Source organism: Myotis davidii, unplaced genomic scaffold (genome assembly GCF_000327345.1).
Source record: "Myotis davidii unplaced genomic scaffold, ASM32734v1 scaffold238, whole genome shotgun sequence".
Classification (NCBI taxonomy): Eukaryota; Metazoa; Chordata; class Mammalia; order Chiroptera; family Vespertilionidae; genus Myotis; species Myotis davidii.
Genome location: NW_006293779.1, coordinates 12,664,735 through 12,681,401, shown reverse-complemented (window position 1 = coordinate 12,681,401; position 16,667 = coordinate 12,664,735). Strand labels below are relative to the sequence as shown.

Below are 16,667 nucleotides of genomic sequence, written 5' to 3'. Positions count from 1 at the left end.
GTGGTTCTATAACCACCACCACCAAAGCCAATGTTAATAATAGAACAAAGCTTTATTAATTTAGCTTTATTATTTCTAAAAACTGTTACATTTTATTTCTCTCTCTCTCTCCATATAAAATCGCCAGCTACCTCAGAGCACTCCGGTGAAAATTGCATGAAGCCAGGGTAATTAAACTGATAAAGGCTCATTTGATTTCAGTTCAGCTGCTGGAAACTGACATGCATTTAATCAAAAAGTTCCTCAAGAGCAATACAGAATTACAAAGAACGCTTAAAAGGAGAATGAATTAAGCACAACTAAATCTTTTAGCCTAACTGCATTATTCACACAAAGCACTCGACGACTCATTATTTTCTTAGCTTAACTCCCCTCTGTTCTAAGCCTCTGGATGCATTCCTATAAAGACACCAGCATATGGATGCAAAGCTAGAATTTCTCAATTGTGAGTTTTTTGGTTTTTAATTTTTTTGCCATCATTTCAGGTAAATGATGTCCTAAGACACTTCACAGAAGTCTAACTTCTTCAGACTGGGACTAACCAGGCCTTGTGAACTTCCTAAGAACCTCTGGGAACCATTTCCCCACAGCTACGTGAAAGGACACTGGGAAAGGCGAGATCTGCCAACCCACCCTGAGGTCCCATGCAGCCTGACACCTGGCTGTTCCACGTGCCATTTTGGCCTTTCCCTTGTTTCAAGAATAACTGGGAGGGAGGAGGGGTGGAACCAGAAGTTAGCTACTTCCTTGACAGATTACACACAATGCCAACCTGAAACGTTCTCATGGTTCTCTAGTCTCAAGACATAGGTCTTGGGGAGATCTAATCATCTGCCTCTCACTTCTGCACAGAACTTCATAGTTCATGGGACGCTGCGCCGGCATGATGATGTTTTATCTTACCGACAACCATGAACCAAGCACTGTCATTGGCAGAGTCCCAACTCACAGAGTCTTTTCCTCACTGGCTCCTGAATCGCTCACCTCAACGCAGAAATGATTTTCATCACTGCACTCTGTACTATGTCCTTGGGCGAGAGGTCAAGGGGGCCCACAGCCACCGCCAGCAGCTGCTCAATCATCGCCAGAGGCTGACCGTCCAAACACATGGCCACGGCTTGAGCGTGAAGTTTCCCTCTTTCTGACCGGGAGAGATCATAGAGGTGGCTGTATTTCTGCAGTATTTCCTGGGAATAAATAAATAAACAAATAAAGTGGAATTCAACTTCTACATAGCCCAAAGCAATTAAATGTCTACATGTACACAGAGAAGCATCTAGAAGCTTCTCAAAGCAAATACAGGGCAACCTGGTACCTTTAAGTCCAGCCTCCTTGAAACAAACGGCTGTTTTGATAATGACCCTCTTGGCCCAACACACTGTTCTACCCACTGAAAGACCATACATGTTTCAAGGAGAGTAGTGACAATTCTCCGATTTGAATATGATATATTTGCTTTAAAAATAAATATTTAAATTTTTAATCAAAATTGTTACACTAATAAGTACAGACCACTCGAACAGCCAACGTTTACCCTCGTTCTTGTGACTGTGGGTCACAGCTGGGACAGCCAGTGGCTCCCTATCTCCCTCACCATGACTCCATGCTGTGCATCACACGGGCTAACGGGGCTGAGAAACACAAGCTGAAGGGACACTGTTATCACACTTCTGATTCTCCCCATCATCTTCTCAGGGGTTTGTGCTTAGAAGTCTCAGGCGGATTTTGAAGTTTTCCAGTTGTTCATTATCTGAATTCCTCTCCACTGACTAACCTTTCTAGTTAGGATTTTTCTTTACAAGCTAAGAATACAATCGTCCTATATAATAAAGAGCTAATATGCTAATTAGGCCAAACAGCCGAACGACCTTCCAGACGTCCTTTCAGACAACCTTCTGGATGAAGCCGGGGCTATGAGGCACTGCGAGGGCGGAGCCCCTTGCACAAATTTCGTGCATCGGGCCTCGAGTGCTTAATAAACATGTAAGACCTAAGAAAAATGAACAATGAGGTCAGTGGTCACTCACAGGTTCATTTACTATAGCATTAAATTTTAATTTTAAAAAATGTATACATCTAAACACTGTCTTCACCTACATGAAAACCATGTTCTTACTGATCTGTCAGCTTTTCAGTTACGGGAAAGAACATCTAAAAACCCCACAGTTGTTCCCTGTGACCATTCAGATAAATGCTCCAAAGGCCACCAGGGCTTTCTTGTGCAGCCCTGGCACACTGAGCCTCCTGCCTCTCCGTGGGCAGCCCTGGCACAGTGGGCCTCCTGCCTCTGTGGGCGCGCAGCCCTGGCACACTGAGCCTCCTGCCTCTCCGTGGGCAGCCCTGGCACAGTGGGCCTCCTGCCTCTCTGTGGGCAGCCCTGGCACAGTGGGCCTCCTGCCTCTCCGTGGGCAGCCCTGGCACACTGGGCCTCCTGCCTCTCTGTGGGCAGCCCTGGCACAGTGGGCCTCCTGCCTCTCCGTGGGCAGCCCTGGCACAGTGGGCCTCACACCTGGCCATGGGCAGGGTCTCCTAACCTCATGAGTGCTTTCTGAGACACCACAAGGGTCTCAACTAGGGATCAATTTCACTAGCAAAATAATTAATATCAATAATAAAGTTATATTGAAAACAGAATACAAAAACAGAATGAATACACTCAATTAAAAAAAACAACCCACTGAAACAGGCAGGGTGGCGATTTCTGAATTTTTCTGAAAATTCATGGGGAAACCTACCATTATTCAGTTATCGAGAGCACAGAGCTGCCGGCTAGAAGCAGGCTGTCCAACCAGCGCCCCCCATCCTCAGCCTGGCGGCCACCCCCTTCCCCACCCCTCCTATCTCCTCACCTCTTTCTTCCCAGATTATCAGTGGTGTGAAGTGGCCTAAAATCCTTTTAAAAGAAGTGAAAACTGAATTCACTATCAAGCGATAAAGAAGAGGTGAGAGATAAAGGCTTGAGGACTATTTTCAAGGATATCTGCAAGGTTGAAACCGACCAGAACTACTAATGTAGCTTTGGAGGGTAAATGAAAGAAAATGCTGACATTAGCCGGGCAGTTGAGCTTCTGGAAGACGTGTTTCTTTCATTACCTGCTCACTGTTCTGCAGAGAAACAATGAAGCTGTGGCTCAGGGTGTCCAGGTGAGCGAGGGATTTCTCCAGATGACTCAAGGCGTCTGCATAGGTCACCTTAGAGTCCCCAGCTTCCTGCACGTCCTCTTCCGGATTTCTTTTCCGCGGCTTCTCAATAAAATGCTTGACTGTCTTAATAGCCTTGTTCGTCATCTCCTTGCGTACTTCCACAGACAGCTTTAAAAAAAGGAACGAACAACAGTGAGACAAACCAGCCCTACACTATTTATGGCGTATTTAATAAGGCATTCGCAAGACAGAGAGAGCAAAGGTGACATTTTAATATGCAACTCAAACCAGTGGGTAGGGCTTTTGTTACACTACTGATATTTTCTCTGGAATATCATTTGCACTGTTAAATCAGTAAAAAGAGGTTTTCTTTTTATATGAGTCTTTTCTTTTAATATACTTTTATTGTTGGCAAGTCCTCTGCTCCAACATCTAAGAACATACACCCTATCAGCTTGGCATGCTCGGTCTAGGCCCACACAGAAGTCTGTGCTTTCTAGAACTTGGTATTGGCCACAGGAGGTGAGCACATATTTTCAGAGTCTACTTTTTTTTTTTTTTTACCTCATCACTAGTTTCATCAGAAAAGCTTTTTTTCCTTATTTTTAATGGTATTTAAAAATAACTAAATAACCTGACACTTATCAAGAATATAGAGTGTAAATAAATGCAACCCTAAGTTAATTTTCCTGATGAGCCAGGATCTCTAAGACGCCAAATAATATTAGGGAAAAGATGCAAGGCTTTTATTTCACTGGGCATTTGAGTTTTTCACCTCTTAACTTTGTACAAACAGGTTGATTGCTGAAGGACGTTAGCGTGAGTTTAAGAAGTATAAGTTTAGTTTAACACTGAATTTACAGTTAGCAAACTTTTTTTAAAAATATATTTTATTGATTTTTTTACAGAGAGGAAGGGAGAGGGATAGAGAGTTAGAAACATCGATGAGAGAGAGACATCGATCAGCCGCCTCCTGCACACCCCCCAATGGGGATGTGCCCGCAGCCAAGGTACATGCCCTTGACCGGAATCGAACCTGGGACCTTTCAGTCCGCAGGCCGACGCTCTATCCACTGAGCCAAACCGGTTACGGCTAGCAAACTTATTTTTTATAAATTCTTCTATGATGGAACAAGCAAAAAGTAAAAGAGAAAAAGATGGACCAAAATGTACCCGAGTAAAAAATGGCAATTTCTTCACTAACCCTAATCCACAAGGGACTTTTACTCTTAGCCGTCTTTTCTGCGAAATCCACAGAATGAACGTGTCACTCATACGCATCATTACCATAATAACCAATCAAAGATTTGAAACTCTTCCCTGACAGCAATTTGTAATTACTATTCAAAAAATGTGGATTTTGAAAGATAAGTGACTAAATTGTTCTATTGCTCAATAAATAGATAATGAACATCAATTTTCCAGGCCCTGGAAAAATGAGATAAAAATATGAGCCAGGCTTAAAGAAATCACATTTAGTATAGGAGATGAGATGGTGGGGTGGAGGGGGAGATTGAGGAGTCACCCATGACATCTGCACATCTCCTTCGGTCGACCTTCAAGATACACCCAGACTCCACCCAATTCCCACCCCTTCGCTGACACCACTCGGCCCCAAGCCACCATCACCTCTCGCATATTCCAAGGGTGCTCCCTGGCCTCCCGAAGGACGTGGCAGAGAGGTAACCACCACACACACGCAGGCTCCAGCGTGACAGCAGCAGAGTGACATTTCACAAACATGACGCCACTCCTCCGCTCACATCCGTTCATGCTCCCCAGTTCACTAAGAATAAAAGCCAGTCTCCGAAGCCTACAGGACCTGCTCTTCCCTCACCTCACCTGCCTGTCTCACCTCCACCCCTTCTCCACACTGTCCCTCCACTCTCGGCACCCTGGCCTCCTGGCCTCCGCAGCGCCCTTCCATCTGCTGGTCCCCTGACTGGAAGTCCTCCCAGGAATCATCCTGGCTGGCTCCAGTGCTGCCCTCGGGGCTTTCTCCTGACCCAAATTAGCTTCTTTCCTTTTTTAATACATTTTTATTGATTTCAGAGAGGAAGGGAGGAGAGAGAGATAGAAACATCAATGATGAGAGAATCATGGATCAGCTGCCTCCTGCAGACACCCGACTGGGGATTGAGCCCGTAACCCATGCATGTGCCCTGACCGGGAATCAAACCGACCTACTGGTTCATAGGTCAACGCTCAACCCCTGAGCCATGCTGGCTGGGCTCAGCGTTAGTTTCTTTCTTCACAGCTGACATTGAGCTTCTATCTGCTACTGCCTGTCACTGTTATCTCCACAGAACCCGGACGGTGGCTCAAACACAATGAATGCCCAATTTGCTGAATATATGGTGGGCAGATGACAGTATTTAGAGAAGACAGAAGAGCAAAGCAGAGCTGCGAGGTGGGAGCTCAGGGTGGATGTAGAACCCCCGGCAGCACTGCATTCAGACTGAGCAGGGCTGTGCAGGCCTCTGCTACACGCTCTTGTGTTTGTTGAGCTGGTTGGTTTTCACGATGCTGTAGGAAGACCTAACACCCAGTCTCAGCTAAGGGCTGTGAGAGAACGGGCCTGGGCTGAACTTGACCTGTAGGCCGTAGTTCACCGGCCCCTGAGCTACAATCCTGAGGATCTACAGTTGGGAGATGAACCGAGAATAAGCTGTAAATGGCCTCGGGCGCCCGGCTGGCTACACAACCTGCACTCCGGGAATGTGGCCGCCACCGAGGCAGCTGCACAGAGAACAATGATATGGACTGTCTCTCTCGGTCCCCATTTAAAAACACTCTGTAGGAGAATCTTGCTCCAAAGAAACACTGGAAACTGCAGGTTCCGAGGGGAAACTGTCATCGTTGCTCAAGCCTCCCTTCGTGGGTCCTTCCAGATCAGCTCAGAGTTCACCCTCGGGATGCCATCGCCCCTGACACCATCTCAGCCCAGGCACACGCCTCTCCCACGCCTCCCTAAAGCACTCCGTGCTCTCCCAGATCCAAGAAAGGTCACACTGCATTCGACTCGTCTGCTTATTTGTGCGTCTCCCTGACTAAACAACGAGCCCCTTCACGGCAGAAGCTGTGCTTCCTAGGTCTCTGCATCGCTGGCACCTGACACGCTTTCTAGCCCATCACAGACCAACGGGAACCTCCCTGGCCCTAACACGCTCTCTAGCCCATCACAGACCAACGGGAACATCCCTGGCCCTAACACGCTACATAGTCTAGCCCATCACAGACCAATGGGAACATCGCTGGCACCTCCCACACTGTCTAGCCCATCGCAGACCAACAGGAAGTAGCTGCTGAGTACCGACCATCTCTGATCAACAACAGGGGAAAGACCCTTCAAGAGGCAATGAAATGACACGTGCTGACGTGTCCCTAGAAACGTGTGTTCAGAATGTGCCGGAGGTTCCGATTTACTCTGCAAAACCCTGCTCCTGGCCGAGGGCCCCACGGGCCTAAAACTGGGAAAGGACATTTTAAAGGACTTGAAACAAAAAAAACAAACAAACAAACAAAAAAACTGGGGCCAGATGTTTGCCATTGGGACAAGGACATTAAACTAGCGATGACTTTCAGTTCATTCATTCCATAGACAACGTCCCCTGAGTGGGTGCTGCACGCTGGGTGCCTTGGGCCGCTGGGCACAGACAGGGCTAGATCAGGCCTGCCCCGAGGTGGTCCAAGTCTGGCTGGAAATGCGGGGAAGCATGATCCTCATAAACCTACACCAGCATCAGGACAGGATGCTGTGGAGGGTCCTGAGGCGCCCTTGTCCCCACGGGAAGGTTGTAAAGGAGGCTACGTGTCAGGAGAGTCCTCGGGGTGAGTGGGCTTTAAGACAGGGGAACACTGCCAAGAGGTCACCGGGCCTGGGAGGAAAGGGCGTGGCTGGGACGCAGAGGGCAAGTTAAGGCCATCAGAGAGGAGGACGAAGCCAGCAGCGGTGACCACGGGAGGGGCCTGTAGGTTCATCACCTTCACGCCCGGGAAGCCTGACAGGAAGGGCCATTCAAAACACCGGTGTGTGAAAGGATTCCAACAGCGGAGAGCAAATGTCCTTATGCTTATCACAGTTTCCAATTATTTATTCTCGACAAAATTGAGTTGTCAGCTGATAAGTCATTAAAAATCGTTTTTAACAAGAGATCACTATTTGAATTTTGGGTGATAGCTTGGAAGGCATTCAAAGAAATGAGTGGCATTGCTATGACATCACTCCTTCCCCATCCACTACATGAACAAGACTTAAATATTCATATCTATAGAAATGCAAAATGGAAAGAATTGATATTTAACGCAATCTCAATCTAGCAATAAGTAACAGTCATCCAAGGGCACATAAACTAATTAAAAACAATGTTTAAAGCCCTACCCACCTCATTGAGATGCACATTTAAAATACAATTTTATTTTTAATAGTTAATACTTATTTATCAAAAATGTTAATGCATCTATGCTGTTCTGATCTAATGTACGATGCAATAATTCAAACAATAACTCAATGCAGAGTTATCATAAAAAATATTAGAGCCCTATGGTCACAAGAAATACTTTAAATGTTAATTTCTATTTCTGGAATTATTTTTGATGCAGAGAAACAAGACTTTTAAGCATAAAAGCACCTCATTCCAATAAATTACATGAAGGTGAACTGTAAAAGCTCTCAACACTAACAACTCTGTGGAACTTTTTCATGAAGAGACCTGGGCAAATCCTAGGTGACTTCCGCAGCCACAGGCCACTGGGACGGCCACAGTCCCTCTTAAAATACCCGAGAAAGTGATCGCTCCCTAAGCTATTTGTTTACACCTTCATCTGTGAAGCGTTCCCTCTGGCTGTCCAGCAGGCAAACACCGGCCTCCCGTGCTGGTGTCCACTGGACAGGAATGGTCCTGGGTCCCATGTAGACAGCGCACTGGGCACTGGCTAAGGGAGAGGGCACGGCTGCTCAGTGCACATCCCTTTGCTTCACAGCTGGAGATGGCTTTGATACGACAGCCATCAGGAGAGAAATCTGTTTCTAAGTCCATGGACTTAGAAGGAGGAGGGGGCGGGCCGGATGAACAAGGAAGGGGGGGAGAGGGTCCAATCACTGAAGGGTTACCGTTGAACGCGAACACAGTGAAGTCTGCGAAGTCCGCCAGACAGGAGCATGCCATGGGGAGGTTATTTTCACACTCCTCTCCCCGCTGCTATTTTCATGTTAAAATTTGCTGCACATTATTCTGAGGCTGTTTATTAATTCCTCTCTCTCTTCCCCAAGATCCCACCCACCCCCTGTGAGGTTGGAGCCCATACACTTCGCAGGAAGGGGAAGGCCCTCCTCGCACTAATGAACAACGGGGCCTGGAGGGCTGCAGGCGCTGCCGCCAGACACCTCCTGGGGGCCGGTGCACAGACTTCTATGATGGGGCTGTGCACATGGCTGACAGGACAAACCACAGGGAACATTACAGTAATACTCTCTCCTCCTGTAAACCTGTTTGCAAGGCTGGATTGGAAAGGTCAATGGAGGAACGGGTTCACCTGAGCCAGGTGGAGGTGCACCCGGATGACTATGATGGACTTCTGGAAGGAAACACTGGTCCCCTTGTTATCACAGGGGGAAACCGACAACAATTAAGGGACAACTCGTGGACCTGTACAAGTCACAGTATTCAGAGTGAATGCTAATCCACAGCCCTCTGTCGAGTAAGCAGCCAGGAGGGGCCCTTTAAGATAGGTTATCTGCGCGGCAACAACCTCGTCCTAATCTGAGCACAGATGACGGGACCAGGCAGTGATGCAGTCGGGCAGCCGCCCAGGGGCGGGACAATGGCCATCCACTGTCCTCTGCTCTACACCGGACAGCGACATGCAACCAAACAGGTGCCTCTCCAGGGAAACTTTAATGTGAGGGTGTGTGTGTGAGAGTGAGTGAGTGTGAGTGTGAGTGAGTGTGAGAGGTGGGAGAGCCAGAGAGAGCAGGTTCACACATTCAGGTCACAGCCCATCCGTGTTTGGGAAGCTTCGCTCACTGAGCCCGTTCCCTTGCTCCCATGTCACTGGTATTGGTGTCTTGTTACTCTTACTACAGTGCCCTTAACTGACGTGACCAGAGCGGGAGGCTTCATACATCCTGAAAAAAAAAAATCCTAACACATGGAAATAAAGAGTCACGCCGTCTGCAGATGACACGATTCTCTATATAGAAAGAATGGTTTGGGAAACAACAGCCTATGACCGTGGTTCTCGAAGTGAGGCCCACAAGCCACAAGAGGCCCAGACTCTTTCAAGGGCTTTCTCACGTCGAAATTATTTTTATGACATTAAATTATCTTTTCATTTTTTACCTAGTTTCACTGTATTGATATTTGTATGATGGTTAAAAACACTGGATAAAAGCGTGGGAACTTAAGCACAAATCAAGGGATGGCATCATTGGCATTTTCACTTAAGCATGTTCTTTAAAAGGGAGTAAAAATTATTAGTTTTACCAAATCTCAACCACTGAGGGCACAAGTCCTCAGTGTCCCGGGGACGAGCCGAGATTTACGCCTAGAGCGCTTCACTGCGTGCGAGCAGCGAAGGCCGTGGGCCTGGCGGGGCTGGAGCTGACGGAGCTGCCTTCTGCAGCGGCCCCAGGTCTGCCCGAGAGAGCGAGGGATAGACACCCGGCGGGTACTCCGACTTGGGCGTCTGGCAGACAGTCCTCCAAGTGAACAGAGTGAGCCTGTCACTCCAATAGAAACAGCTCACTATATTTATTGCCAATGACAAAATTTGAGCTCTCAAGCGAAAAATTAGAATTCTGGTAAACTTGTGCCCACCACTGTGAGCTTGACAGCTTCCCGATACTTAAAGACTCATCTGCTGAGGCAGGGGGTTCATACTCATGCGCATGCTTTGCTCATAGTACATAAAGCAACATGTCAGCATCGGGGTGCTCTCCGTAACTCAGCAGGTCCCTCTTTTCCAAATGCCCAATGCATTCTATTCCAAACCAGACCTAGGTGCAAGATCAAGTCAAACTGTAATCTAGACCTGCGATTTTCAGACAGTGACCTGCAGGAATGTTTAAAACATGCAATGCCTGCCTACTGAGTCAGGGGCACTGACCTCTTTTCCCTCAGACTGTCAAATAAGAAAATGACAACAGCCAACGCAACAGTAGCTGTCTGGTGTAAATGAATCAAAATTAACTTGTTTGTGTGTTTTTTTGTCTGATAACCAAAAAAATATAACCTATTTTTTGGTGTACCGCAGAATTTTAGTAGTTAATGTGCCATGAGATGAAAACAGTTGGTAATCGCTAATCTAAACCAACAGTTTTGATGTGAGCAGAGTACAAAAAGTTCATGACATGGATTCCGTTTCCACGTTACTAGTCTTAAGCTCCATCGCTTGCTGAGTTTCAGTCACTATCGAAGAATCCCCAAAATTATAGTCTATTACAGCACCCCCCTCCCCCCCTTCTCAGGCCTCATCGCTGGATTTCCTTCACTTACTTCAACCAAAACGACAAAGAAGTGTCCTATGAAGCCAGACATAGAAATGTAGAATGATGCTGACACTTCATCAATTATTTTTCTTTTGGAAGTATAGTTATTTCCCATTAAAATATGCTATTCATGTCCACCTATAATGGGTCTATTATTGGTAGTTTTCAATAAATATTTCTAAAATTTCTTGGTTTTAATTTCTAATATAACTACCAATGAATATAAACTTCATAAACAAAAGTTCTTTAGGGTCCTCAGTAATTTTTAAGAACGTCAAGGCATCCAAAGATCTAAAGGTTTAAGAATCACCAAGCTGTGATAATAACTATTTAAACACCCACTCAACGACTTCCTGCTTATGCTGTGCTAGGAACTAGAATATCAGAGATAAAGGTACCAGCCCTACATTCAAAGAACTTCCAATTTCGTTAAAATTCTCAATATTAAGAATTTTACTGTAAAGAAAAACTTCATTTTAAGTCTCTTAGAGGAATGTCTTTTGCATCTTAATGTCACCAGTGGCAATTAATATTATAGATGGCACATAACTGATGCTTAAATACTGAGAGTTTTATTCTGAATCTATCTAACATGCATTTGATCGATGCATCAGAAAGTCAGGTATGTTGTCACGTGGTGAGGAAATGTGCACTAGCTAACCATGCTCACACACGTTTTGGACACTGACTGCCCATTACAGTGAAAACGTGCTGCCATCCTCAGTTAAAAGGCCATCTTAGCACCGTGAAGGCCCTGAAGGTACAGCGACAACGCGGCCCTCTGAATGATTCTTGAGCTTTAAATTAGGTTGGATTTTTAAGTCCTAGCCCAGTTTTTAAGATAAATGTATTCTTCCAGCGCTTTATGTCACGTAGTCTGGTTAATGGGATAAGGAAGAAAACAGCAGCTTATTTCAAGAATCTGAACTGTCATCATATGAAACACAGATTTCCTGGTGCTGTTTCCATAGCTCCAGAGGGCAGGACCAAAAAGTGGAGACTGTCAGGAGCCTGAAGAAAGATGCCATATATAAGGGCGGTAGCTTAATTGTCAATAGAAATAATGCTTAAAGGTCAGGGGTCAATCTAGATAAGAGGCTCTTAAGTAATTTTCTGCTCTAATCCAAAGGAGACAGGGTCCTTCGACCAGGAACGGCGGGAGCTGAAACAGAGGGTGCGTGCGGGTGGGGTGAGGGCGGCAAGTGCCTGTCCAAGCCAGGATGAGCTCTGGGAAGGATCCGAGAAGGCCTCTTCTAACTCTGTCACTACCTGGGGTTTTCAAAGAAGGATCCCCACAAACTTCTGGGGAGCATTTAGTGAGCAAGAGGGGTACTTTTCACGCCCTTACTTCTCATGTAGCTATACCAGCAACTGAAAGGGAGTGGGAAGTATAAAACACGAAGGCTGAGCTTACACACAGCTCCTCCGATAGAACCACCCGTGTCTGAGCCACACCAGTAGTGTTGGACTTGCATTTAAGCTTCTTTGACCATTTTCCTGGATTTCTAACCCACTAGCTTGTTCTCTGAACCTTCTACAAAAATGTTTCTAATTACTGAATTGAAAAAGCAATAGGAAAGCAACTCTAACCGAACTGAACCAAAAGACACAATTTAGAATGAGAGCAAATGCACTTTACACATTTGTATTCCTTTCCTTCTATATATCCATGACCTCCAATGTCATGCAAATTCCACCTCTGCCTATGGGACATAATGCCACGCTGTGAATATTTCCCCCGGAAGTTCTACAAAATGGCAAAAGCAAACAGTAACTGAATGGGCATTACCCTGAGGGCAAAGAGCCTTCCCAGTTCATTTTATCCCAGAATAGGGACTACATTCGGGCTCTGGGGCCCCGCCCCTCTGAATTCTGGCCTCTGAGCTTGCTGTTCTTGTTATGAACTCTGGGACTAGATCACCGGTTCTTTCCAAGGTTTGGTTCTGAACCCAGCATGCGTACACATTTGAAAACTGGACACTACACGCGTGCAGTATATTCACTTACTTTACATTTCTAACATCCCTCCCAAGCTGTGGGAACATCTGGTGTTTTGCAAATGTGGCCAAATCCAGCGGCATTTCCTTTTCCAAATGTGTCCTCGGACAAGTGCAGGTTGCTCTGCAGTTTGAATTTTATTCTCTTTCTCTTTGCAGAACAGCATTGAGCCATTTCAAACGTGCACTGTATCTAAACTTTATACTTTTCCTCTCTGGATGACAACTTAAAAAGCTTGCCAATTAATCAAACGAGGGAAAATACAGAGCTAGACCGAAGGTATAAAACCGATTTCAATGTCTCTGCCTCACTTCTCTACAGCTTAACCTGATGCAGCGGAAAACCACCTCCTGAGACCGCTGACAGCAGCATCTCTTGCCGAGGATGACACCACCTGCACTAAGAGAAGGACATGTCATCATCCACTGACTCGGCCCGCACTGGGGCAGCCCTGCATCAGGAAAATGCACAGATGTTCACGAACAGCTGCATCATGCATCTGCAGTTTGTTAAGAAACTAAGGTCATGAGAATGTGCTGTAATTTAAAACCATGACATTAAAACAGCATAACAACTCAAAACCTACGTGGACTCTACATCCAATTCCTACATTGAATCGTGAGTAAATAATTGCTGTTGGGAAGTCTAGAACCATCTGTCTACCTCCACACACATGTTCGCAGTTAGCATATGGCCTTGGCTGGTCATGTTGCTCTGTTCCCGCCCTCACATAAAACAGTTAAAATTCCTTCAGCCTGAGGGGAGCGAAGGCCCTAACCCTCCACCTTCCCCGTCTGTTCCTGTCTCAACCCTGCAGCCAGGTCCCAGGTCCCTCCCTCCAGCGTATTCATCCTGCAGTGCTAATGGACTTCCAGCCTCTTCCCGGTCTTGAAGATCTAAAACCAATGTGTCCTGGACCTCTGCCTTGTCCCCCACATTGGCAGGATCCTGCCTGGCCTTCCTCATTCAGGCTCAGCCCGTTTGGACTGAAGATGCTCGGGGCTCCTGGTCCCCCGCTCCCCCAGTTCCCAGAATGGCTCCTGACTGCTGGCTCCAGGACTTCTCAGCTACAGTGCAGTTCCAGGGTTAGAGCAGAGGCCCCAGAAGAAGCCTTGAGGGGTTTAAATTGTGGCTCCTGTTACCAGATGACTTTGGTTGAACTCACCTATTGAAACCAGAGTAATACTATTATGTGGTTCACAGGTTACTCAGCCACGGCCTCTGCCTCCAGGAGGCAGAAAGCCAAACAGATTCCTGAGGCTAAACCACAGAACCCTAAGTGGCAGGTTCAAAGGTCAAAGCCGGGTTTACCAAACTTGTGCTCTTTTTAAATATATCATACTATCATACTACCTCCCTTTAAAATGAGCCTTATTTTCTTCCTTAAAAAAGCAAAAACAAAAACACAAAATTGATTATCTCCTTCTGATAGTAGTGATTGTAAAAGTTAAAACCATTATGCTAATAAGAGAACAAAGTCATTGGTTATCCACAACCATAAACCCAGCAAGTTAGTTAAAACTAGGCTTCCCCAGAGATGTTTGAAGCTGTATTGTGCCAGCTTCCAAACGAATGACTTGAACTCTTAGCCTTTCTACTTCATTTTCAGGATAACATCAGCTATAACAACAATTCTTGGGGTAGAGTACCAGGCAGGCTAGCCAACCTAGGGGATGAGACAGCAAGCAGCACAGACAGGCCAGAGATGAAAAGGAAGCTGCGCGAGAGCACATTCAGCAGCGAGGCAGAGGCGGGGAGTTTGTAGGAGACGTCATGCCAGTGAGAGATTTAGTGAGGTCGGGGAGAGGGGGCAAGAAGGAAAGACAATGCCCGCGTTATCTGTTCGGAGGGAAACTACACATTGCTTAGGGATCTAGAGCAGGAACTAGGGTCCAGTTAAAGGGCTCAGCCCTGAGCCTGGAGTAGACACTGGAAAATGCAACTCCAACTCCCACAGTGATTCTATCACCAAGTCGTATACTCCGTGGGATTCATGGGAATTTCCTCCGGGCTCACTTTAGCCACAGCGAAGTTGCTAGCTTGCTACGGATGCATGCAAGGTGGGCTGGGCACTAGAGGCTCCTCCCACCTGCCCACTGGAGAGCGGGATGCAGTGTTATGAAAACTAGAGCACATCTGAACTGTAACTATTCCCCATTTCCAGTAAGGAAATAAAAACAAAATCTACCGAATGTAAGAGCAGCTTTCATGCCTCCTAAAACGTCCCATCCACTCTAAGCGGTCGTTGGTTACCTTGGTCACAGCTTCTGGAGAAAACGTGATTGCATCCAACACAGTGATGAGGTCCCCCGGGTGCAGGCGATCAAAGTACTTGGTGCAGGCCTCGAAGGCGCGCAGCCACTCGGGCGGGGACGCCGGGGCTTCTTTGATGAGCTGAGGGTCTCCGGTCCAGAACAACTTCTGTAACCAGAGGGTGTACAAGGAGCTCGGGGACAGCATCCGTCCATCCTTGCCTGGGATTTTGGGAACGAGCTTGGAAATAGATAAGATATTCTGACTTGAAAGAACCGGCTGCAGTGCATCCAAGGGGCTCGTGCCTTCCTCGGTCAGTTTTTTGTAGTTCAGACCTATTGGAAAGAGGGAAAAAGAGAGCAGTTCTCTCCAGCACAATACAGAGGCTTCGCACACACGCCCAGCCCCTGCACGGCTCAGTGAAGACCCATCAGCCAGTACAGGTGTAGCATATCGCTCAGTCGCCGTGACATAGACCAGAAGATCCGAGTTCCGGGCCCAACCTGCAATGTGATCAACTGCAATCCTGATGAGCCACTCACTCCCGTGAGCCTCCGCCTCCTCTCTGGCCACTGGAGATGCCGGACCTCCTGGTTCCTGCCATCCCTCTGTGGCCCTGTTTTCCCCGATCAGTGCCCACACCAAACCGCATGGGTTCATGTGTATTCACCTGGCATCTCATCAAGGACTTGAGGGCTGACATGAATTGTACCCCTTGTCCTCTGTGTCTACTCCATGTCTAATTTGGTTACTCAGTAAACTTTATACTGCTACACTGAAGGAAACTCTCATAATTGTCATGAATATTAAATAAATATAGACTTGAAAGTGCCTTGTAAATTATAAAGTACCACAGAGATTTGAGGGGTGTTAGTGTTTAATTTTCTTTGTTATGAGCATGAAGATAGATGGACACCATTCTAAAGATTCCCACAATTTATCAAAGATTCAAAGGCTCTTACTTTAATGGTCTCCACATATGCTTTAAACATACAGGCTTCACTCAGGTATAATTCTGCCAAATGCCTGCTGTAAAGTGTGTCTGTCTTATCCTGTATAAATCCTATATAATAAAAGGCTTATATGCAAATTGACCGAACGGTGGAACGATCAGTCACTATAATGCGCACTGACCACCAGAGGACAGACACTTAATGAAGGAGCTGTCCCCTGGTGGTCAGTGCGCACCCATAGGGGGAGCACCACTCAGCCACAAGCCGGGCTCACGGTTGGTTAGCACAGTGGCGGTGGCGGTAGCCTCTCCCGCATCTACGGCAGCGCTAAGGATGTCCAACTGCCGGCTTAGGTCCACTCTCAGGACATCCCCCGAGGGCTCCTGGACTGCGAGAGGGCACAGGCTGGGCTGAGGGATCCCCAAGTGCACAAATTTTGTGCACTGGGCCTCTTGTAAAATATAAGCAATGGGAGTAGGAAAAAAAACACCTCTGGAGTCAAAACTTTAGATTTTAGTATCAGGTCTCCTATCAGTCACTGTGATTTTCAATTGGTTTCTTGGTTTCTCTGAATTCCCCAAACTGTGAGTAAAGGAGTTGAAAATACAATAACTAAAGACAATTAGCATCAAAGTCCTATGGTTTCAGATTTATGCCAGCCATGGTGCACAGACATGATTGTGTACAGAAAATTAATCCCTAAATTTAATTTCAAAAATGGCCGTGTTGCTCAGTTGGTTAGAGCACTGTCCTGATACACCAAGGTTGTGGGTTCAAACTAGGATCAGGGCACATATAAGAATTAACCAATGAATCATTAAATAAGTGCA

General features: G+C 46.5%; 1 protein-coding gene across 1 annotated transcript in view; it reads right to left on the bottom strand.

The window, feature by feature from the left end:
- NBAS (neuroblastoma amplified sequence) overlaps positions 1-16,667 on the bottom strand; it is a 189,893-nt gene that overhangs the window by 21,885 nt on the left and 151,341 nt on the right. The window contains exons 45-47 of the mRNA XM_006767606.2: positions 14,885-15,219; positions 3,094-3,312; positions 985-1,187 (exon numbers count right to left, since the gene is read on the bottom strand). Of these exons, the coding sequence (XP_006767669.1) occupies positions 985-1,187; positions 3,094-3,312; positions 14,885-15,219 (757 nt within the window). The remainder of the gene's footprint in view (positions 1-984; positions 1,188-3,093; positions 3,313-14,884; positions 15,220-16,667) is intronic.